General features: G+C 52.9%; 1 protein-coding gene across 1 annotated transcript; it reads right to left on the bottom strand.

Moving 5' to 3' along the window:
- Nucleotides 1-223: 223 nt before the first annotated feature.
- Nucleotides 224-18,179, bottom strand: LOC104503669 (dihydropyrimidinase-related protein 2; the record flags this gene model as incomplete). The annotated part of the gene is made up of 11 exons (XM_010161352.1): nt 224-667; nt 1,323-1,488; nt 2,899-3,078; nt 5,796-5,966; nt 6,174-6,315; nt 6,435-6,591; nt 10,054-10,174; nt 14,823-14,891; nt 15,758-15,838; nt 16,868-16,929; nt 18,015-18,179. Coding segments are annotated over 11 exons (1,406 nt in total), but the record flags the coding sequence as incomplete, so codon positions are not given.
- Between the last annotated feature and the right edge of the window lie 4,687 nt (nt 18,180-22,866).

The raw sequence follows: 22,866 nt of genomic DNA, 5'->3' as shown, positions 1-22,866 counted from the left end.
TGCTGTTTCTCTCTCTCGGCAGCTATTGGGTGACCTCAGAGGTGGCGGGGAACAGCCGCAAACAGGCTGGCAGTCACGTCCCCCCGCACCTGCCCACCTGCTCTGCTGGACCACAGAACCCTGCCGAATATCCAGTTTAAAACCCTTGAGCTACTCTTCTGCTTGACATTAAAAAAAAAAAAGCGCTATTTTTTTACATTTATTATTTATTTGTTCCTTTTTCGTGTGTGTCTTAAAGGCAGCTCCCGGGAAATTCACTTTATCCTTCCTTTATTAAAAGAAAGATGCTGAATGGGACAGAGGCCACATGTCTCAAACACCCTCCTTACACTTATTTCTGTGTGTCAGAGGTGCCAAAACAGGGTTTCTTTAGAAATGTGTAGGGGCTGACGGGGGAAGTGAGAGGGGTTGGTGAAGATGAGGAGGGAATCTGAGGGGGCTGAAAGAGGCGCCTTACTTCAGCCCCCCGCTCACTGGTTGCCCGCAGTAACTGTCACAGGCTCTAAAAGGATCAGAAAGGGTCTCCCGGTGCCGCATCCCCTGGTCTGCCAGGCGGGCACAGGAGGGGCCGGTCCTTAGCCCAAGCTGGTGATGTTGGCACGTCCGCCAGGCGGTGCCACGATGCGCTGAGTCGTGCGGCGGGGGATGTTGTCGTCGATCTGTGCCCCTGCGGGAGAGAGAAGCCACGTCAGGTCCCCTGTGCCAGCGAGGGTCTGAGAGGAGCAAGGTGTGGGACAAGGGAGTCAGGAGAGCACGGCTGCACCGAAACCTGTCCAGTCCTCAGGCCAGGCTCCAACGGCGTCCACAAAATGCACCATCCCTGGAGGAGAAGCCCTTACTGCCCTCCAGGACCCTAATTCTGCTGAAACCTGTTGTGCACTAATCTCTCTGCCCCGAGCACTGGAGCCACTCAGCCCCGCAGACACCAGCTGGCTATATGCTTTTTGCTTAGCGAGCCTTTCCATTCCTTCCTGTACTTTTCCCCTGCTGTAGTGGACCAGCAGACTGAGAAATCAAATCTGCCACATACCAGACCCAAGGCTGGTCTCAGCGGGCAGAGCTCCGCTGAAGCTGGTGCCGTCTGCCCCACCCCCAGGCACCCGGCTGAGGACCGAGCCCCGGAGGCAACGCAGCGTTCACGCTGTGCCATGAAAAGAAGCAGGACTTTATGCTAGCTCCTATCCTGCCCTTCCTCCTTTCTAAAGGGATAATCTCCAAGCGAAAACCACATCACGGTCTCTCTTGCTGCCTTCCAATTTCAGCGGCATTCATTCACAGCAAGGGCGCAGGAACGAGCTGTGGTTTCAAAGCAACGTACGTACCAGACAAGCTGAATCCAGACTGGTGCAGGTTCCTCACGGGGGGGGCCTGCTGTTTGGCAGGAGATGTCTTGGCTGAAGACGCTGGTGTGACAGTCTTCGGTGTCACCGACACTTCACAGACGGGTCCGTCGTAGAGGCCTCGAGGCACCCCCCGCAGCTCAGCCAGCTGCAAAACACAGAACCAGGTAGCTCTCAGGGTCAGAACCGTTTCCAAAAGAGAGCTGAACAGCTGGCCAGATGTTGCTAAGCCAAAGACACACGTTTCAAGACTTGTACTTGGTCAGAGGATTGGAAGGCGTACACCGTTTCCTCCGTGCTGACCCTCGGGGGCAGCGTGGACGAAACGAACTGTGTGCTGGCCGGCGTGAGCAGCCCACACAAGACAGTCGGTCTGTCTGTCCCCCACGGCACGAGCTCCGTCCTTTAACGATCTCAACCTGATGTTGTATAAAGGCTCCTGACAACCCTCAAGTGAAACGTATTACTCATCCCCAAAAAAGCACAACCGTGTGAAGGCAGAGGCGGGTGTGTGCGAAGAGGAGGCAGGCGAGCGTCGCGTCACCAGCTCGGGAGCTTTAGGTCGGCTTAAATGCAATTGTTCCCGTTGAGACGCTGCCCAGTTGGACTTAGAGCTCGGACACGTATGTCTGTGGGAGACCAGAACACAGCCGAAATCGCGGGCCTGTTCTCTGCGGTGCTGAGTTATCTGAGGCTGCTATTTTGATAACCTGCAATTTCTTCTGAAGACCAAGAGCGGGAAGACCATTCGCGTGGAACGCGAAGATTACCTACGGTCAGCAGAACTGACACAGCTCTGGGTTTGTCCAGGAGAGGGCAACACCGCGAGCACCAAAATACTCTTCTCCTCCGAAATATGACTTTGGTTAGAATTAAGCTTTTTAAATTCTCAGCAACGAAGCTGCACCTGAGTTCAGTGTCACCTTCTGTCAGTTTTTACCAACTAAAGGCAAAAGGCAGGTTCTGTTTGAATGGTTGCGTTTTACAAAAAGCATTTTTCCAACAATTTTAGCCTCCTACAAATAGAAAATTCTCACTTTTCAGCAGTCAGTGGGCTGTGCCTGTGACTCACCAGTCACCAGACAGGAGCACCTGATCGTATCTGACAGAAGGGAAAGCAGCATCACGCTGGTTTATGACAATAAATCAGAATTCTAAATTGTTGCTGAAAGGTTTGATATAACAAATGCTCTCGGTAATTTCTCTTGGTGCTCCTGTGACAGGAGCAGCCCGCTGGGTTTTGGGCAGGTTGACTCATGTCCAAAGCAGACAGCTCCCGGACACACGCTCTCTCCAGGTGTCCCAAGACAGGGAAGAATCAAAGAACAGAAAAACAGAATTTGCAGAAAATGCCAGCTCAAGCCAAAGCAAATTCCTGTAATGACTGAAGTGAATAGCAAAAATGAAAGAGGAATGAGGTAGTAGATGTGGCTCCTACCCAAGGAACATCTGTTCCAGAAGCGTGTGCCTATGGCCGGCGACAGCGTCTGTTTTCCTACCACTTGATCTCAGGGGTTTCAGCGAGCGAACAAACGTGCGTCCAGCCACTTAGACTCACCCTGCTCCTGGCTTTGATACGCTTGTAGACGAAGTCAGGGAAGGGTTTCCTGGGGATATATCGTCCAGATCCCTCGGTGACGTGGAGATTCCCATCCTCCAGCACGATCTTCCCCTGGCTGATCACCACCAGCGGAGAGCCGCGGCACTCCATGCCTTCAAAGATGTTGTACTCCAGAGCCTAAAGCAAGCAAGACGACACGAGGCAAACACACTCATTCCAGCAAAGCCTGCTGTGCTTAATTAGCAACCACCAGTCACGCTAATCGCCAGTATTTTCCAGACAGAAGGAAGCAAACGCAACAGCGTTCACCTGAGCTGTATGTGCTGTGGCTCAGCAGAAAGGCCAGTCTCTATTATCAGCCTAAATTTATTAAGGATTTACTTAGGCAAAATTTCCACTGTCACAAGATTCGAAAGGGGAAATACAGTTTCAAACGAGACTGTCTCAAAGCTGACCTGTTTCAAGGCATTCAGGCACCTCTCTCTTCCAAACTGCAGGGCCTTTTGGAGCCCAATAAAGTTTTAGCTGAGTTCCACACTAAAAACAATGCTAATTTTGAAAAGCTGTATCTCAAACCAGTGTTTTGGTGAAGGGTCAGGGACCAGGACAATCTTGTTTTCCTCTAATGGGATTGCTCATCCTCAAGTAACAGGATTGGAAACATTACACTACGGGAAGAAGACCAGTGCTGAGGAATCACTGGTGAATGTCCCACTCGCGAAGCATCCTGGAACGAGATGCCCTACCGCCACGTTACCTGGGGACTGTCACTCCAGTGACCATCTCTGAGACAAATCCAGGTCTTCTTCGCTGAGTTAACCGTGGAGTTTGCCCCTGAAGTGTGCTGGAAGCATGGGCAGGCCTGACTGCAGGTTTGCAATTAGCCGGAGGGACGCTTAAACCGACGCTGAACCCAGGCTGAAAAAATGTTGTGGCCAAGGAGGCGGCTTGGTTAGAAGCTTATGACTTAGGCTGCTTCCAAGAACAACACTATCTCCCTCTCCAGCTCCCCACGTCCCCTTGCCAGGCAGTGGCAAGAGCGGTGCGAGCTCGTGGGAAACGGCTGTATTTTGCTGCAGCACTGAAAAACGCAGCGGTCACCTGATGCCACGTCACCGCTACGTCTCGCCGTGCGGCAGCAGCCACTCTCCCTGACTTTCAAAGGGGCCTTTGTTTTACACTTGACCAAACCAGGCTGGTCTGGCTCTAGAGGCTTCACCCCTACCAATCTCTCCTCGAACACAAGGCACGCGTGCGGTGTCAGACACCGGAACAGGCCTCACACGTGGTCTAACGGGAGACGGGGGAAGCGGTCAGAGCTGAACGCGTACGAGAAAGAGCTGTGATTTCTTAGGCAGCTCTTCAAGCTCTGAACAAACTACCCCAAAACGTGAGCCCTTCATTCTCCGCAGTCCTGGCACAACTTCCAGGTGCAGCCTTTGGCAACGGCTGATCACAGAGGGCTGAGGCCTCTGACGTGGGCAGGAGTTCACTCATAAAGTACTTCTGAGTGGTCGCTCCACGGTGGATCTGCCTAGCCCAGATTTACGGCAAACTCATGGAGTTAACCCTGACTGTACTGGAGCATATCCAGAAAGAAAGTCTCTTGAGTTTCGCGTTCGGAAATTTAGAGTCCAATTCATTTCCTAAAGAAAACAGCCATTAAATGGCAGTGACTCTCAAATACTCCATCCAGCAAGCTACTTCCAGCCCTCTGAGCCATTCATAAGCACAAACTCAGGTCCAGACCACTAAGCTTGGCACCTAAAAGTGGTGTGTCCCTGGGCTCCCTCCTCTGAGCCTTTCCTCTCCAGACTGGAGGTGTGACAAGTCTGGAAGCACCTCTACGGTGGTAAAAGTGACCAGACTTCTGAGTCTGGATGCCTCTGTTAGAAGCCTACGCATAGGCAGGATGAATCCAGGCTGTCTGTCCCCAATCCTGACAGAGTTAAGTCACAGGGAAGCGAACCAAACCTTTTAAAAAAGTTTCTTTGTGAATGTGCCCAGGGATTCAAGTGTGGAAGAAAATTTTGCTCCTTCAGCTCCTGAGTGAATGAAAGCATTCACGGAAAAAAGAATAAGGAGTTTTTTTCCACAGACACATTCCATAGGTTCATCGCCAGCAGTGAAACAAGCCATCAACAAATGCAGACAGTGGTTGCTTTCTCTGAGACACTGCTCGACTGTCACAGGGAGACTCCTCCCAGCCCTTTGCTCTGGGACCGTTCTGCAGATTCCCACAGGGTGGGACAGCTTTTTCACTGCAGGAGCCAGGTGTAAGATACCGGACATGGCTGGGGCCACACGCAAACACTGCCTCTACCGGGGCCACCACAAAGCCGCAGAAGAAACAGGGGGAAGGTCTGCTCAGTCTGAGCACTGCCCTGTGCCTCCCTGCACCGAGGAACGCTGAGATGATCACCAGGAAAATCACGTCCAAGCACGACTCCACACACGGGCGCCAGGGGAGTCCGTGTGTGAATCCCGTCACGCTCACTGATGTGGATCACATCTCCAGCAAAGGTGTCCACAAGCTGGCAAGCTTCACTGACCCCAGCTAGAAAAGGGGTCGTCCACACTGCCACTGCCCGCAAGCCGGACGGTCATAAATGACAGGCGGTGGTAAGATTTAAAGAGCTTTCTGCGTGCTCAGACCCAAGCACCCAACACTCAGAAAGGGCAGACAATCTCTCTGCTCCAAGGGGAATCTCTGGGTATCCATGAGATTTCAGATTCAGACCCAATCGTCTTCCCTCTGCTCACACAACCGAGCTGTACTGGGTGTAGAGGGCTTGGGACGTCGCAAGAACAAAGCCCTGAGTTGTCATGAGCTCTTGGTAGGACAGAGATGAGGCAATGAGCAGCAGAGCTCAGAGCACAGAAAATATCCTTACTATGTTATGAGTCTTGGCAGAGATGGTCTTCACGCTGTCAGGATCCCAAATGACGAGATCGGCATCCGAGCCCACTGCAATACGGCCCTTCCGTGGGTACAGGTTGAAGATTTTAGCTGCATTTGTGCTGGTCACAGCGACAAACTGGTTCTCATCCATCTTCCCAGTCACCTGGGGAAGATAAAAGGAGTCACTGCATTAGGCAGGTAGGGACCACTCCGAAAAGCCAACAGCTGACAGCACCACAGATTCCCAGTGATCTCTGCGAGGCAAAATCCTGAGGCAGGAGGACCGTAACAAGCACCTGGGAGGAGTAAGAACACGCTGCTGCAGCTCTGTAAGTCTAGCAGCAGCCTTCGCCTACGACACGTGACATACCACGGCCTTATCCCAGATGATGGACATCCTCTCTTCAGTCCCATTGGTTCCTTCAGGGATCAGGGTAAAGTTGTCCTTCCCGACAGCTTTCTGAGCAGTGTTGAAGGTGCAGTGGGCACTGCCAGTAACCTGGAGGTCTCCGCTGGAAAAGACAGGTCACAGGTTAACTCCTCAAGGTAAAACAGCCACAGCTATTGTCCTTGCCACCCGCCTGCCTCGTGACAAAGCACATGGTGTATGAACACAGAGAGCCCCACTCACCAGGACAGCAGCGAGTTGAGAAAGTCGGGAGTGGTTGGGTCAGGACTCAGTGGTGGGGAAGTAACGAAAGCTGCCGCCTTAGCCCAGTTCTTGCTCCAGTAATGAGATCCATCGGTGCCCAAGCTGGCTGTGATGGGCTCTCCATACACCACAGTGCCTACAGGACAGGAACAGGGACAGACCCACTGTGAGCACCAAGCAACATGCATCTCCAGCCTGGCTGCCAGGCATGAAGCATCCTCCTGAAAAAGGACAGGGCGGGTAGGTTACGCCCGCATCACGCGCCGCGGGGTTTCTGCGTGCTTCCTTTTAGGTGTGTGAGCGCAGAGACACAACACTGGATTGAATCCACTGTCCGGCATAACCAGATGATCAGCTCCTGGCCAATTAAAACTCCGGGCCCGCTGAACGCTCCTGTTAACTGTGTTGTGTTACTAGCAGCATGTTACCACACGCAAATTTCATACGCCTCTCTTGAGATCCCTAACGAAACCCTGTTTCCCAAAAATCAGTCCCTTAGCCTAAGTATCCAAACAGCTCAGTACCCGAGTTAGTAACGAAGATGCTGGTAGTGACAACGGCTTGGAGCAGCACTCTGTGCACAGCATCGTTACACAAATGCTGGGGTCGGCACTGATTAATTGTGCTTGAGAGGGTTACGGTACCATTCACTGTGCTGTATCCTGGGCCAAGAACCTTACGGAAGAAGCTGAGGGGAACTGTAGGAGCACAAGGAGATCCAGTCTGATCCAGAAGGAACGTGGAGGAATGAAGAAAAGAGCACCTGCCGTATTTTTACAGCTGTGTGTATCAAGGATCCAAGCAGGCTGGCTTAGCGGAGCAGGCACTGTGCGTACGTCAGGTGAGGGAAAACTCCTGCCGGGGAACGTTACTGCCTACAGAGAAAGCCCATCAGAGGAAGTATTATCGCTTGTGGGTCACAAATGCTGCTCAGGGAAACCGAGTGATTCCCCCAAGGGTACATGGCTCATCTGTGGCAGAACTAGGAAATGAAATGGGATCTTCAGACTCTGTCCAGTGTGCTCACCGCCGCTGCATCCTTCCTCTCCATTAACATTTTTGGAACCACATGAAGGAACAGCCCATCCTTAAGGCCACGACACTTGGCAAGCTGGAATGCACCAGCAACATCTGCGCAAGAAGAAAACGCAAGACGCTGCAACTTCAGACGCGGAGCAGGCTGGCAGTCGGGCAGAGCCGCTCGCCAAACCAAACCTTCCTGAGATCTCTGGGAAGTGCCTATCCACCTGGCGCTGGAGCCCCGACATGTCATGTCTTTGCCTCTGCCCGCAGAAGACGTGGGTGGTGAAAATGCCAATCCTGAATTCTTCCATCAGAAAAGACTGGCAGCCCCCGAACTGGTCAGCAGGGTGGTGCCACCCCCCGTGCACAACACCAAAATACCATCTCCCACCTGTTTCTGCGCGAGGGTTACGTCTACAGGCTCTCAGGTCAGCTGGGAAAGAGCGCATTGGTGAGGCAGAGCAACGCGTTATCCGGCTCCATGCTGCTGCCAGGACCACACTGCAACAGGAGGTGCGGGAACAGCCTTTGCCAGAGGGGATCCGCCGGCAGAGGAAGAGGCCGTCTGACATCTCTTGCCAGAAGGGGGGTTAGGAAATCAGAACAAGGCAAAACACACGCTGGCCATTAATGGGCAGCCTGTTGTGGGCCAATACACTGCGAGGATTGTTCTGCAGGGAGCGATGCCCTGAGCTCCCAGATCTGCCAGCAGCGGAGTCTGCAGGGAATCTCCTCCATACAAATGCCACTGGGAACATCTGGCTTTAAATAACATTCATTCTTTTCCATTTAGCAAATCAATTCTGTTTTGTTTTCGCCTTGGATAGTCTTCAGCTGTTTCCTCTGTCGCTTGGGAGGGCAAGGCTGGTGTGTGTGGCCTCCCTGGGCTACCCAGCTGGGCAACTGCACAGCATTTCAACTGAATTACTTAAATAAAGGAGGAGAGAATGGCGTGCCGTTTATACCCAAACTCTCCTGATAGGGAGAAAATGCAATCTGAATGAGAACTGCATATGCCAGTTCACTCTGGAGGCTAAGTAAAGCGAGTCCTGTGGATCATTCCCCCTGGGACAATCCCAGCACCTTTCAGAGTCTGGATAACATCCAGCCAAGTCAGCGTTTTTTATGGCTTCTGCGATAGGAATGTACGCTCCCTCACCCTGATGCCCCTCTCTGCTCACCAGCTAGCTGCCTCAGGGGACAGCAAGCACAGCAAGAAGGTGGTTTTGTTGATGCTCTGTCTCTGTGGTGCATATGCCTCCGGTATTTTACTTAGCAAAAGGAAGGGGTGCTTCCCTGGCTTACAGGACTGGGTTGCACAGCAACATCAAGTTGGTTTCTGGGGTAATGCAACACGCAGCCACTCTGCCGTGTCAACACATCTTCTCATTTCTGCGTGATCTCCACTAATGGAGCCAGCAGAGGAAGGTTTATCCCAAACAGTCTGAGCTGCTTCCACGCCACGAACAGAGAGAGATGCCTTGGAATCAGTCCTCCTGTCCAATTCTGAACTCATTTAACAGGAATCATGGGACCAAAATACTTCCAAGCCAATACAGAAACATAAATCTGTTTGCTGCGGTAGGAAATTAGCTTTTCTCGCACCAAACACCCAGATGGAAAAGTGATGTCATTTGTATATCCATTCAGGCTTATTTAGACTGCATAAAATTAACTCCAACCCTTCTGAGGAAAGAAGGGGGAAAATCAGCCCTCCTGCTTACTCACCCACCCAGAGCTGCTTTAAATAGAAATGAAGGGTTTAGTCAAAGCACAAAGCAAGGAGACAGGCACCCACTGTGCTTTGCAACCCGTGCTCCCTGGGGGCAAGACAGCAGGGTCAGGACTCGGGAGAAGCTACTGCATCGCTCAGAGCAGCACAGGCCCCTCACTGTCCTCAGAGAAAGGAGACACGAGGCAGCAGCATCCACGGCAGGTCAGTGACTGGCTTCTTGCAGCAGCATCAGGCAGTTATCAGAGGTGATTGCAATTCCCAGCCTAACCCAGGCTACTGACCCCAGCTCCTGTTTGGATGCCAGGCTGTGAGTTACAGCCCATGAGGAATATCTACTCCACAAGCAAGGAGCACAGTGGATAGCTGGAATCAGTAACCTCTTTGGGTACTCCAACTAAATCCAACAGGGCTTGTGAGTCAGAGACCTCCGTCGGGACTCTTGGAATCACTTCTGACCCCAGGAAGGAGCTCAGCAGAAAGCATCAGGGAAAGACCACAGCAGCTGGAAGGAGGACACAGCTTGCAATCTCCAGGAGGATTCACTAAACGGAGACAGCATGGAATTACTCTGCAACGATATGAAGGCATATGGCTCAGTGTGGCAGGATGAGTGTGAAAATCGAGGCTGAGCAGAAGAAACAGCTCCTGGCACTGATACGAGCACTGAATACTTGTCTGTGGGAGATGAGGCAGAAGCAGTTGCTTGGGACCTTTCAAAAAAGAGCCTGGACGGTAACACTGGAAAAATAAACCCTTCCTGCAGGGATAAAGCTTTTGTTGGCAAGGAGTTGGAAGCTGCATGAGCTAACAGGGTGTTTCCATCCAGGGGAAGTAACTTACCCTTTTTCCTGGCTTGAGCAATGACATCAGCAGCACTTTTGCTCATCACCTTGGTGATATAGAGGGGGCAGTTGGTTTGGTTGGCGATGGTTATTGCCCGGTTCACAGCCTCTGCCTCCACCTGAGAAACAAAGTCAGCAGCAAGTTTGTAACATCCCCACACGTCAGCATATCCCACTCACCTTCAGAGGGTCACGGGAAAACGGGGTGTGCAGAGACTTCCCACCTCTCCAATTGTGAGACGGAAAAATGTACAGTGTACTCACGACCACTACAATGACATCAAGCTGTAATCCCCTCTCATTACTATCGCTTCTCCCAGGCTGCCTCAGAGTTCCTCTGCAAGCAGACCGAGCCCTAAAATAACACCCCAGGTGCCCAAGGTCAGAACGATTTAGCCCCTTCTTTAACCTAGACAAAAATACGCAACTACATGTCGACTCAACAACCTCTTCGTGTTCCAGCCCACGCGGAAGAGAGATGCTGTGGCCACATACTCTGGTAAGCCACGTTTGCAAACCAGCCTCCTAAATTGTACCCTCCGCTACAGTACCCGGCTTGGGATCTGACGGAGCGCGAACCACCCCACAGAGCACCGCTCCTTCCTGCGCGTGCAGGGAGATAACCCCAGCGAGGCTGCGGGTCGCTTTCTCACCCCAGCCTCAGAAGGAACATCATCCCTGCAGACTTCTGCAGGTCACGCATCCTGCTCACAGCAGCCCAGACGACTGATGTAACAACCGGGAACTGCTCCCGGTGCCTGCAGCCAGGGAAAACTGAGCCTGCAAGACCGCTCTTTCCAAGCAAGCAACAGAGGAAGCTGAAACCCAGAGCAATCAGCCACCTGATTCCCAAACGCAAGAGGCCAGCAGCACCTCCCATGGATGCCGGCGGGATGGGCAGAGGCTCAGCACTTTCGGAAATCTGCTCTACCGTGGCTTAGCGCTGGCTGAGCACTGGAAAGCGTCACCGGTCCCGGAATCGGAACGCACAGACCGCTGGCTCCTAGCACTGCGCTCTATCCACCGAAGGAAGTACCAGAATTACGGACTTCGGAAACGGTGTCTTCTCCATGCTGATGTCCAAGCGAGCTCTGCTCCCCCCGCCAAAGCCCCCCACATGCTGTTTGCAGCTGGGCTCCTCCAGGAAGACAACACGACAGCTGGAGAGGGGTTAAAAGAAAACCAGCCCCCACCCCCGAGCCAGCAGGTTGGTCTCTAGTGCCAAAAGGGTTAAAGCCCTAGCCTGTCACCACACCAGGGCTGTGACTAACCCTCCCCGGGCAGGGTGACACAGACCGGGACGTTTTCTGTCCCAGCTGCCCGACGCCAACAGAAAAGGCTGCAAGGAAGGGTGTTTATCCCAGGACATTTGACTCGAGCGTGCCACAGCCAAAAGCACTTGCAGGGAAGATGAAGGCTGAAAGGAAGAGCCAAGAAAAGCACACTCATCCCTCCTGAGAGACAAGGAGAGAAGTCAGACGGACCAATGCTTCCAGGCAACGGCATCGGTTTGCAAACCGCTCCCCCGAAGCAGGGCTGCGCACAGCTCTGTCATCGCAGCACTTGGAAGTCGTGCCTCCACGCTGTGCCTCAGTTTCCCCACTTGCAAAGCAGGGATAACGCAACACGCGTCTCCAGACCTTCCTCCAAAAGGCATTTCAGCAACTGCTAAGCAGGAGGAGACCATTATCTGCACGGAAGAGAATACGGCTGCTGAACTCACGCCTTGTGCCCAGATGCTACGGTGACAGGCACATAACAATAACCCAAGGAGTAGTCCAAAGGGGAATGTTTGCAATTACCAGTATGCATCAGAAGCCCTAGCACAGCAGTTCTCTTGGAAAAAAAGACAGACATTTCCTGGAGCGCTTGGACTCCTTCTGCTTCCAGCGTTTTTGTGGCTAAAATAAAACCAAAAGCCGATGGATCGCTCCGAAAAGTCTTCAGAGAGTGATCTGAGCTATGAGAAGGAGTGGTTCCCAGAAAAGGACGGTGATGCCTCAGTTAAGGCTCCTTTGCTGGCTGGAACACGCTGACTACCGTCACCTTGGCTCAACCCAGGTGACAGGAGAGCAAGCCAGCCCCGTGAGTCAGCGGTGAAACCTGCGCCCTCATTCCTGCCTTCTGCTCAACCTGGGAATTCAGAAGATGCGTCCGTTCCAAGTAAGATACAAATGGGTTTAAACTGAAAGTGGGTTTGGATTGGACATCAGGAAGGAATTCTTCCCGCAGAGGGTGGGAGCACTGGCACAGGTTGCCCAGAGAAGCTGTGGATGCCCCATCCCTGGGAGTGTCCAAGGCCAGGCTGGATGAGGCTTGGAGCACTCTGGGCTATGGAAGGTGTCCCTGCCCATGGCAGGGGGGGGGACTGGATGACCTTTAATGTTCCTTCCAACCCAAACCATTTCATGATTCTATGAAATGCACACGGCCAGACCCTGAATCCTTCACTCTGACATGTCTCACTGAACTGAGTGGGAGTTCTGACTGAGTAACTATTGCAGACTCGTTCGACAGCGCCTGCTCGCTCGCTATAGAAGGTCTGAATTAAGCAGCTCTTCAGTAAGATGACAACCATCGAAAAGTCCCTTGGACAGGCTTTACACTCCGTAGGAGGCAGAGTGAAAAGCCAATTGTAGCGTTAACAGCATCCCAGCAGGATACCACGAAAGACCCCTTCCCACCGAGTCAACAGGAGTTATGGATCTGCTGCCACTCTGGGAACCAGCCAGCTCCAAGGGAGTTGTGTGCTTCTAAAAACACAAAGGTACTCCATCGTGGGAGCAAAGGAGGGGAGGGAACCAGATGAGACTGTTTCCTGCTCTGCTTCTCACCCCATTAAAGGAGAATGTTGGACCAAGCGTTTCCCCGCCGGGCAGGCAGCAGAGCCGAGTTCAGCCGCACAGGGGCTGCCCAGGGACGCTGGGAAAGGCTCCACCGGCCCTCAGCCGAGGCAGACGCATGTCCCTAGGCAGCCGTCCTCGCTACGCGGAGAATGAAGACACTTCCCCAGGGGCGAGAGGCAGGCATACCAACCAGCCAGGCCAGGAGGCCACACGCTCACCCCCGAAAGCTCCTGCTCCACGAAGGATGAGCTCTGAAGCAGCCAGGCAAAACCTGGGTCGTTTGATGGCCAGGCCCCGTCAGTAGGGAGCAGCCTTCCTCTGAAGCCAAGAGAAGTTCAGGGGTGCTCCACGGATGAGGCGCAAGCGTCACGTCGGCAATCTGCTCCTGCTCTTGCACGGGCAGAGGGGTGGAAGGCTCAGTGCAAGCGTTTGCTGGCAACTTCCAGGAAGCCAAGACTCCCAGCTCCTGGAGCCAAAGAGAGATTCTGTGAGGACTCACAGGCTGCTCAACTCAAGTATTCTGTTTCCCCTTCTGCATGAAGCAACAGAATGATTTATACTCCTCCTGAAATGTCTCTGGATGCTGCTTGTCTGAACCAAGGGGAGGAGATAGAGAGGGAGCATGAGGGACACGTGTGGATGATCTCACACACCCAGCTGCCACATCTGGCAGCCAGCAAAGCCCTGGTATCTTGGAGGAACAAAAAAGAACAGCTTGTACGTAACGGATGGACTTCCCGAATGCAGAATGCCACGGCGAGATGTCTGGTTTAGAGAGACTGGAAATGAAAGATGCAACGGGAACCAACCTGAAAACAAAGTTACAAGGATCGTTCTCATTCTTGAGATTTCCTTTTTAAATTAAAAGAGGGGGTGAGAGGAATTGGGGTGCTTGACCCTAGAGAAATCGATGGGGAAGCACGGAGGTTAACTATAATCAAGTGCTGGGCCAGGATGCGAAAACAGGCTCCCTCTCTGGTACATACCCTCTACGCCTTCAGCAAACCGCTTCGTGCCTTGGTGTAAAGAATCCACCATCGGTAAAATGTTCATCAAATGATCAAATGCTATGGTAATGGAAGCGATGCCCGTGCCAGAATGTCAGGATTTGGACGGATGTTGAACATTTCCGCTGAGTCAGAGGAATTCTTCATAAATAAGGACTGAGAGAGCAGCCCAAGAGATGGGATCTAGGAAAGTCAGTGGCAGAATCCTGCCTACATAAACCCAAATCCTGAAGTCTTTACTCATGCATAACTTGACTGAAAGCGATGGGAAACTGCAAGAACCTCAGGCTCTAGCACCAACATCATCGGCACATCTCAGGGCCTCCACCTCAAAGTGTTCCTGTGCAGCGGAAGAACCAACTCACTGGCGATTCAGGCTGTTGGGGCTCTACCTGGGCTTCAGGTTCAACGTCTTCCACATCTCCTCCTGTGGGATTCCAGTCTGCGCTCCCAAGGGACTGAACTGAAGATGTGCTAACAGCACTCTGTCTCTGAAGTGCTTAGCATGGGCTCCGTGGTTCGAAGACACCTCACTTTAGACCCCTGATGTGTGAGCAGAGCCCTCATAGCCTACCTCTGCCCACAAACAGAAAAAAATCAGCTATTTCAGGGGGGGAATCAAACCTTAGGCTGGACAAACTGCTCCCTGGAGGTGTCCCCTTCCCCAGGGCAGAAGCTGAGTGGGCTCCTCAGTTCCCCATAAGCACCCACAGCAGTTAGTCTCTAGAGGGGACCAGGTACTAGTCAGTCCCTAGGAGCATCTTCCCCTCTCCCCTCACGCCACGCAGCAATAACTCCTCTAGCCAGGATGAGACGCTGTTTCTGGCCACAGGCATCCCAATCCAAAGTACCTGATGGCAAGACAGACATGTTATCAGCAGGGGGAATAAATGCAAACACAGTAAAGTCCTCACCTCTTCAGGTCTGCTCAAGACATGCCCTTCAGGGCCTGTGATCCCCAGCTCCAGGATCCTTTGCTGCTCCTTAAGGCAGAGAGAAAACAACAGCAGGAGAAAGATTTAAAGCAACAAGCATTTTTTCTTGCTGTTTGAAAGAGGTACAGGTGGTATCCTAGGCACCTCTGCTAACTAATAATCGCACGGGGCTTTACATAAGGGCCTTACAACCAGAGTCCTGTCCAACTTCCCCTCTTGAGACTAACCAGAGCTCACAAACCCCTTGCTGATCTGTTCACAGGCAGTCAGGGAAACCTTCTTATTTTCATTTGCCTCCCACTGGGTTCACAGCCCCTCAACGTTCACTACTCATGTGCATCTGTAAAGTAACCCCTAAGGAAGTGGGAAAACAGTATCTCATGAAAAAATCACCCTGCAACTGCAGGTGACAGGGCTCAAAGACTCAAGCGGGCTCTTCCCCTGCCAGACGACACAGAAATCCTCTGCAGCACCAAGCTCTGCATGCTGGGAACAGAACACAGATGGAGCCGGAGGTCAGGTAGAATCCGAACACATCCTTAACGTTTCCTCTTTGTTGCAAACACCAGCGTCCCAGGCAGTGTGGGAAGCCGTCTCCCTTCCCACTCCCGCTGCCCTTAGCTACTGCAGAACAGGTTATGGTCTGCAGGGAAGGTCACAGCCAGGCACAGCCCGTCACGAGGAGAAAGGCAGAGGTGGCCGACATGCCCCACGAACCGACAGCTGCCGTGAAAACCCGCTCCCATCCCAGTGACCATCAAGGGGACGAGATCTGATGCCCAGCCCTGCTTGCATCCCTGATGCAGCTATGCCACGCTTCTAACAGTCCTGGTTCTGCTTGCAAAGAAGGATTTAGAATGTAAATCCCTCCCAGCGTTTTGTAGTTAACAACCCCCAGAATAAACACAACATACCTCAGCAATGATGTCACCGTTCTCAGCATGCACTTGAGCTGTCGCACCAATATCCCGGATTACACTCAGGACCTCGTATATCTGGAAGACAGAACAGACGTGGCACGGTACACCCGCGTACACACCCGGGTACACACCGATTACACAGTGCCTGCCCCAGACTCCTCCAGCACCCCCAGTTTTGCAGAACGGAAAAGAGAAAAGCAGCATGAAGAAACACAAGATGTGGTTTGCTGGATAGATATGATCCATTTTCCTGCCTACAACGACACTTCCCAACCTGTACAGTTGGAAGTTACCGACACGGCAAAGAAGCGCTATGCAGAAGCCAGGTTTGGGTGTATTTACCACTCTGGAGAAAGAAACAGCAGCTGCACAGGCCTACACCTGGAGTGATTTTAGCAAGAGTTGTGCCTGTTTCATGCCTTCATTTACTGGTGCCTGGCATGAAGAGAACCACCTCGCACCTGACTTTCACGGAGCCCTCTGCACCCACCCCTCTCCTGCCTGGGCTGGGAGCCGTGTGATTTCCCACTCCAGCAGCCAGTTCGAGTGTCCCCCAACAACGGCTCCATCAGTGGTCACTCATTAAGATGTTTACCAGAGTCATTAGAGATAACTGCCCCGCAGCCGCTCCCAATCACTCCCAGACATTCCTCTCCTCCCACCACGTTTAGAAATACAAACCACCCATCTCAACAATTAAACCTCCACAAATGTAGCCACTAGAATAGCAAATGGGAGGGCAATTCCCAGCGATCCTAATGCTAATGGCAGAGACCCCTTCTGGGGCAGGATCAGGTTCAGCCCATGCAGATCCCACAGATCCCACCATCGCCTTGGCAGGAAGCAGCCATTCACCAACTGTGCTGCTTCCACGACAGCAGAGCTGGAAGAAAACCTCAGATCTTTCAAAACGAGGGGTTTGGCATTGCTTTCCACAGCCAAGCCTCACAGGGTTGGTTGTTTCTTTAATTAAGCCAGAGCTCTGGGTGCTGCCGCAAACCCGACGCACTGACACCAAGAGAATGTCCGAACCACGCGTGATTGCAACCCTGTACGAGAGACAGCCTGCAGTGACAGAAACACGTGCGCTTCAAGCCCTCCTACCTGAGAATCAGTTAGCTGAAAGCGGTCTTTGAAAGCCATGTACACCAAGAAGGAGTTCACACCTGGCAGAAAGAGAGCAAAGGAATTACCGTCGACACACAGACTGCAGGGATGGAGACGCACGGAACGCTGCTCCCCGCAGAGAGGAGGCGTCCCCCGCAAGCAGTGAGGGTGGCTGGACAGGTGAATGGCTTTAACCTGCTGTGAAAAGTGCACACACACGCGCGTGCACGCAGGCACACGCACTCCCAACAGATCACAGCGAGGATCTCCGCGGCCACGTGGCGTCTATTAACACAACCCACGAGAAGAGAGGAGCCTGCACTCCAGCCGTGGGGACAGCAAAACCCCCAGGCTTCCACTTCACATGGAAATAAGAATAGTTCTGTGGATTCAGTACTGTAGGAGGTTGAGTAAAAAAATAAGCAAAATGGATCACACCCAAAAGCAGAGACTGGGCCTGGCTGCCTGATCCCCCACTCCCTCCTGTGAGAGCGACGGGAGATGCGTGTCGGCCAGCACGCCCTCCTCCGTGTCTGCCCTGACCAAGCCCCGCTCCTGCCTTCCCAGCCGGCACAAGCTCCTACCCAGCACCGGAGGGGAAGCACTCATTAGGAGGGAAGAGTCTGGGTTTCAGACTACAAACAGGACAGAAAACTACTCTAGCCTAAGGATGAAAGTTAAGGAAGTTAAAGAGGGGGAAAACCTGTGAGGTGGTTTTACACAGCTCTTCTCCACTTTTAGCAAGCAGTGCTGGGTTGTTACTTCTGGGCCTGATTCTTCCCTTGTTTACAACAGTTTAATTGCCAAACCTATCGCCTACCTGCACTAACAAAAATCAAAGGACCTCCACGAAGCTAAAGGCTCCTCTGCGGGGCAGCAGACTCACCTCTTCCAAGTCAGTGCTCACCCCCCTAACACACTGCAGCAACACCCGTGTGTGCCGTCCCCCTGAGCCTCCTGCTACGGCGACTGTCCAAGCCTCCGCAACAGGCCAGAATGGGCCGAGTCAGTCAGGTCCACAGCAGCTTTACTGAGACCTGAGCCTAAAATATTTCACAGGAGCCAGCCCTAAAAAAAGAGGGAAGCCAGTCCTAAACAGTAAAGAGGGGGATGGTTTCTCTGAGCTTTCCCTAACCAAGCTTACCATGATCTTTAACCAGAGCTTCCATCTCCTCCTGGACACCTTTATGCCACTCGGTGATATCCACATGCAGGGAGTAGTCGCAGCAGGACTTGCTGTCTGCCCACTCTCGCCACTGGTCGAACGCAGTCAGCAAACTGGTCCCTGGCTCCGGAACCACGTGATCAACTGGGAAAGACAACAGAGCATTGGTAAACGGCCGGTGCAGTGGCTTTCCTGGACATCCAGGACAGAAAGCATGCTTTGTAGAGGCTGCTGCAAAAGCAAAGACGTCTCCTTCCCCTCAAAACGTTGGAAAGACCTGGTCTCGAAACGCCCGCACCTGAGGACGCAGCCAGGAAGCTGATCAGGGCACCACAGCTGAAGGAAACACTTCAATTACTACAGCCTGTTTACTGCAATTGTTTGTGAATGGAGCAAACGCAATTCCTGGGGCAGCAAAGGCACACCACTGCAGAGAGCTCCACAAACACCGCTGCCCTGTTGGGTGACAACCGGACAGTGACCCAGGCAAGACCCCCTGTGAGCATCAGTCAGCAGCTTCCAGTCCTCAGCACCTCACGTTCGAGCTGTGACTCTGTGCCTCTGGAGATGCTAGAGAAGACATCCAACGAATGCAAAGATGCATTACTGCTGGCATGTACGCAGTGACAACCACCGACTCCACGCGTGGATCAGCGTCCCAGAGCAGAGCACCTTCCAGAGACGGCATACGAGTGGGGAGCGGAAGAGGCAGGGCTGACAGCCTGTCATGGCTGGAGAAACACCTCCTGACAGCAAGAGGCTCCTGCTTCTCTCTGGCATTTGCTCCGTCTGATCCTTGTTCCAGCCTAACAGGTCCAGCAGCAACTGGGCTCAGCGACAGGATAGTCCATCAGTGCTAGAGACGCAGCACAGCCACAAAGGGTAACAGGAGGTTTGGATCTGAAGGTCTAGTGTACCTCCCGGTGACGAGACAAGCATCCACGGGTTTATGTGAACGCACGGGGTGCCCAGGATCTTCACCAGACACAGGGAAATGGAAGCAGCAAGCCAGCATCTCGGAGACTGCACTGCTGCTGAGAGAGCAGGAAAAGCCCACGGGATTTCAGGGGTCACAAACCAGGGGTGACTGCGGAGGAAAGCGCCCGCCCTGGCTTGCGTTTACACGCATCGCACAAAAAAATAAAGTTAGGTCAACTGTCAGCAGAGAAGTTACAGGAGTTTATTTCTCACTTCACTGGTGAGTAGCGGGGCTGCCACCGGCTCGGCAATAGCTTGAAATCACAACTGGGCTAAGAGACAACTCCTTGGGCCCGACTTGCTCCCTGAGAAGTGCAGAGCCCTGCTTCGCCCCCACGCCGACACGCCAGCCCAGGTTCACTGTTTCTGCGCTGCCTCAAGCACTGGATTCACACCGGGAGCCCTGGACTTGTCGCAAAAGCAGCGCTGCTCTCCTGGGCAACCCGCGAGCTTCAGCCGCTCGCGCCGGCAGCGGCACCCCCGATGCCCGAGACGTGCAGATGTCGCAGGGAGACGAGAGACTGCCCAGAACAACCCCCCAACCTGCCCTCCCCCCTTCCTGCAAAGGTGGCTGGGGGACAGAGGGCACACCAGCAGGCAGGGTATCTGTGCTTCTGCAAAGGGCCTGTGCTTGCTCCTCAGGGTACCGTGCCAGCCTGCGCAGGGAAGGATGTGACGCACCGCTCCTTGCTGCTGCGCCGCCAGCACAGCCGCAGCCCCGACCAGCAGTGCCTCTGGGGCTTCAGGAGCGGCTGGGAGCCTTCGCCCACTCAGACAGCAGTGTCCTGCCCCTCAGAGAACTCTATGCCATGAGCGAAAGCTCCAAAATTTGCCCAGTGACTGGCAGAAGATCAAGGATGTGCTTTTCACCACCCTGGGGGAAAGCAACCCACATGTAACCAGCTGATACACTGTCCTGTTTAAAAAGAAATATGTCCAATTTCTGTTCCAGGAGCTCCTCCTCCCAAGGTCAGAAACATTCCACTAACTTCCAGACCGAATTGTTTCTTGGCCAGTACATAGCCTCTTGCTACTCTGCCAAAGTTAATCTTTAGCTTAAGTAGTAAGAACAACAAAGAGAAAAATAACATTCTCTCCGCATTACCAATAGGATACAGAGAAAACCCAGGTTTTCACGAACGGCCAGTGCCTTAACCAGGTTTCCTTAGCCCACTGACTAACTAAAAAGCCAAAAAAAGCCCATTTCATCACCAGTAGATCCATCTCTGCTTAGATGAAAGAGCTCCATCAAGCCCGAGATGATAGGTGGCTTATGGGCATTAGAAAATTCTGCCCGGAAGCACCAAGGGGTTAACAGAGCCCAGCACAGAGCCCCAGGGAACGACTCCGGGGTCAGGATCAGAGCTCTGTCACCGTCCCACTTCACACGCTGCCCAAGTATGACTACTGGGAGTTTGTGGAGGGAGAAGGGGTAAGGGAGCTCCCTCAGACCCTGGACAAAGTCAAACCACAGCCGGCTGCAGTAAGGGGAGGGGGTGGAGGTAGCGGTGCCTACACGCACGACAATCAGCTCTGGTGATTAGAGGTATCGCATATGGAAGCTGCGCTGCTGAGCTCCCTGAGAGCCAAACCGCCCATCACTCCCATCAAACAGAACACAGCTTGCTTCCACAGCAGCTCTGCCAGGCAAACATCACCAACACGTTACATTCACGCACAAGAAGGCAGCCTGAATGCGCCGGGTCAGCCAACGGCCTTCAGAAACCTGTACCTAGTCCGGCGGGAGACGGCAAAGGCCCAGCACAGGATGGCTGGCACAGGGCATCCCGGGGCAGGAAGGAAGCCGTGCCGCTGCAGGCGAGGCAGCGTAAGTTGTGAGGAAGCTGGATGTAACCCTCGGCGCTAGTCTAGAGGCAATTCAGACACAGAGGCAAACGTCTCCTCCATTTAACCATCCCTTGGGACAATGGAAGGGGCCAACTGCACTGCATGATCATGGCCTACACCCCTCCATGCTAAGGCTCATGGAAGGGTTGGGTTTTGGGGGGTGGGTGTTGTTATTGGGATGTTTTAAGTAACAGCATCATAGCTAGGGCCCAAATAAGCAAGAATGAGCCCAGATCCTTTAAAAGAGAAGAATGAAGGTTGAGTCTCTGCCTGCTGTTACAAGAACTGAGCATTGCAACTACTTCTGCCTACGGGATCACCCACATGGCTCAGAGGGAGCTCTCCTTCCAGTCCTCAGGCACAGCTCGAGAGCGCAGAGTAAAACAAAAAGCTTTTTCTTCAAGCTCCCTGTGCTCGAGATCAGATCAAAGCCGACGACGAAAGCTCCATCCGCTGCGTTCCCACAGCCCGAGGTTCCCAGGATGACCCTTGGGTACGATCCACCACAGACCACAGACACAAGGTCTGCTGACCGACCTGGCCGTGGAGATGACCCTGCAGGCTTCCCACGTGAAGAGCAGTGTGCTGTCCTGACCTCCCCACCCACTTCTCCCTAGGGAACCCAACAGCTTACTGCCCCCTCTTTGTCCCTTCATCTCAGAGAGCAAGAATGTTCCATCCCTGCAGCCGCCGGAGCGGCCTCACGACTGCAGGACGCACTCAAGACAGACTGTGGTCACCCCTTTATTCTGCAGAGCGCTACAGCCTTGATCTCTTCTTCGTGTCTCCAAGCCCAGATGTTTTCTTCCTGTTGTTCGTTACTGCTGTGCAGATGATGTCAGCTGCCGAGGTCTGAAAAGGAAGCTGCCAGCTCGATTTAAGCTCAAAGCTTGCTCCAAAAACAGAAACAAAAGGAAGAAAAGAAGAGAAAAGGAGAAGATCAGTGCAGTATCACTTCATCAGTCCTGAAACCTTCAAAGGAGGAATTAAATAGCTTGTGGTCCTTGTAGTGGCTCCCTGAATCAGATTGAATTCCAGCCCTAATCCTAATGTTTCTCTTGATTTAACATATACTCTCAGCCAGCTACAGGGCAAAGGCAAGGTTAGGATTACAATGACTTCTCAGCTATGAACAGAAAATGTTCTCTACGTTTATGTTTCAACCTTCTGAGAAGCAGAATCCGAAATGCAACACCCCATGGCTTAGGAGCAAGCAAGCCCCTTTACGTCAGCAGAGTAACTACTTCTGGGGGGAAAAAAAATTTAAAAGTATTTTGTATTTTACAAATCATCTAATTTTTTCCTCGGTAAAATACTGATAAGATTCCAAAATCAGTGGACAGTCTGTTTATCTTTGTTCCAGGCAAACCAAGCGTTCACCTCCCTCTGGAAGGCAGCGGGATTTGAGCAACTGCACACACACGCGCCACGGCTGCTCCAGCCACAGTCACCAAGGCTCTTAACCCCCCGCCACGTGCCTTGTTCCGCTCTCCTCTCACACACAGCTCCACATCACCTACAGGGTCCATCTGCTCTTACACCCAGGTATTCCAGCTCCCACCCACCCTCCACGGCTGCTTTTCTGCACGTCTTGCTCATGATCCTTCGCTCCTCCCTGGAGAGATTAACCGCCTCAAGGCAGACAAGAAGCTGAAGTGGGACACTAGCCGCTGTCACCTTCTCCGAGTGGCTTTGCCCCAGCAGAGCTGGCCTTCAGCCTCGCTGAACTGGGGCGAAAGGGTGGCAAGCCACAGGGGGAGACAGCGGCACTCGGTGTTAGATGAAAGGGGAAGGCAAAAACTAAGAGGAATTGTTTTAAAGGGAACTCGCCAGGTATGGGGGAAGATAAAAGTAGCATTGTTTTAACACAAGCATGAAAAACCCTAAGTGGGGTAGAAGTGACCATGTGGGTTTATAAAGCGCTAGCGTTTACTAATGACCCCGCTGATCAGCGCTCGGCTTTCAGCATCCCCCGCTCCTCACCTTCACGCCTCCTGTAAAACCA

The sequence above is a fragment of the Eurypyga helias genome, unplaced genomic scaffold (genome assembly GCF_000690775.1).
Source record: "Eurypyga helias isolate BGI_N326 unplaced genomic scaffold, ASM69077v1 Scaffold45861, whole genome shotgun sequence".
Lineage (NCBI taxonomy): Eukaryota > Metazoa > Chordata > Aves > Eurypygiformes > Eurypygidae > Eurypyga > Eurypyga helias.
The sequence above is the reverse complement of the archived record's forward strand: the minus strand, read 5'-3'. Positions and strand labels throughout refer to the sequence as shown.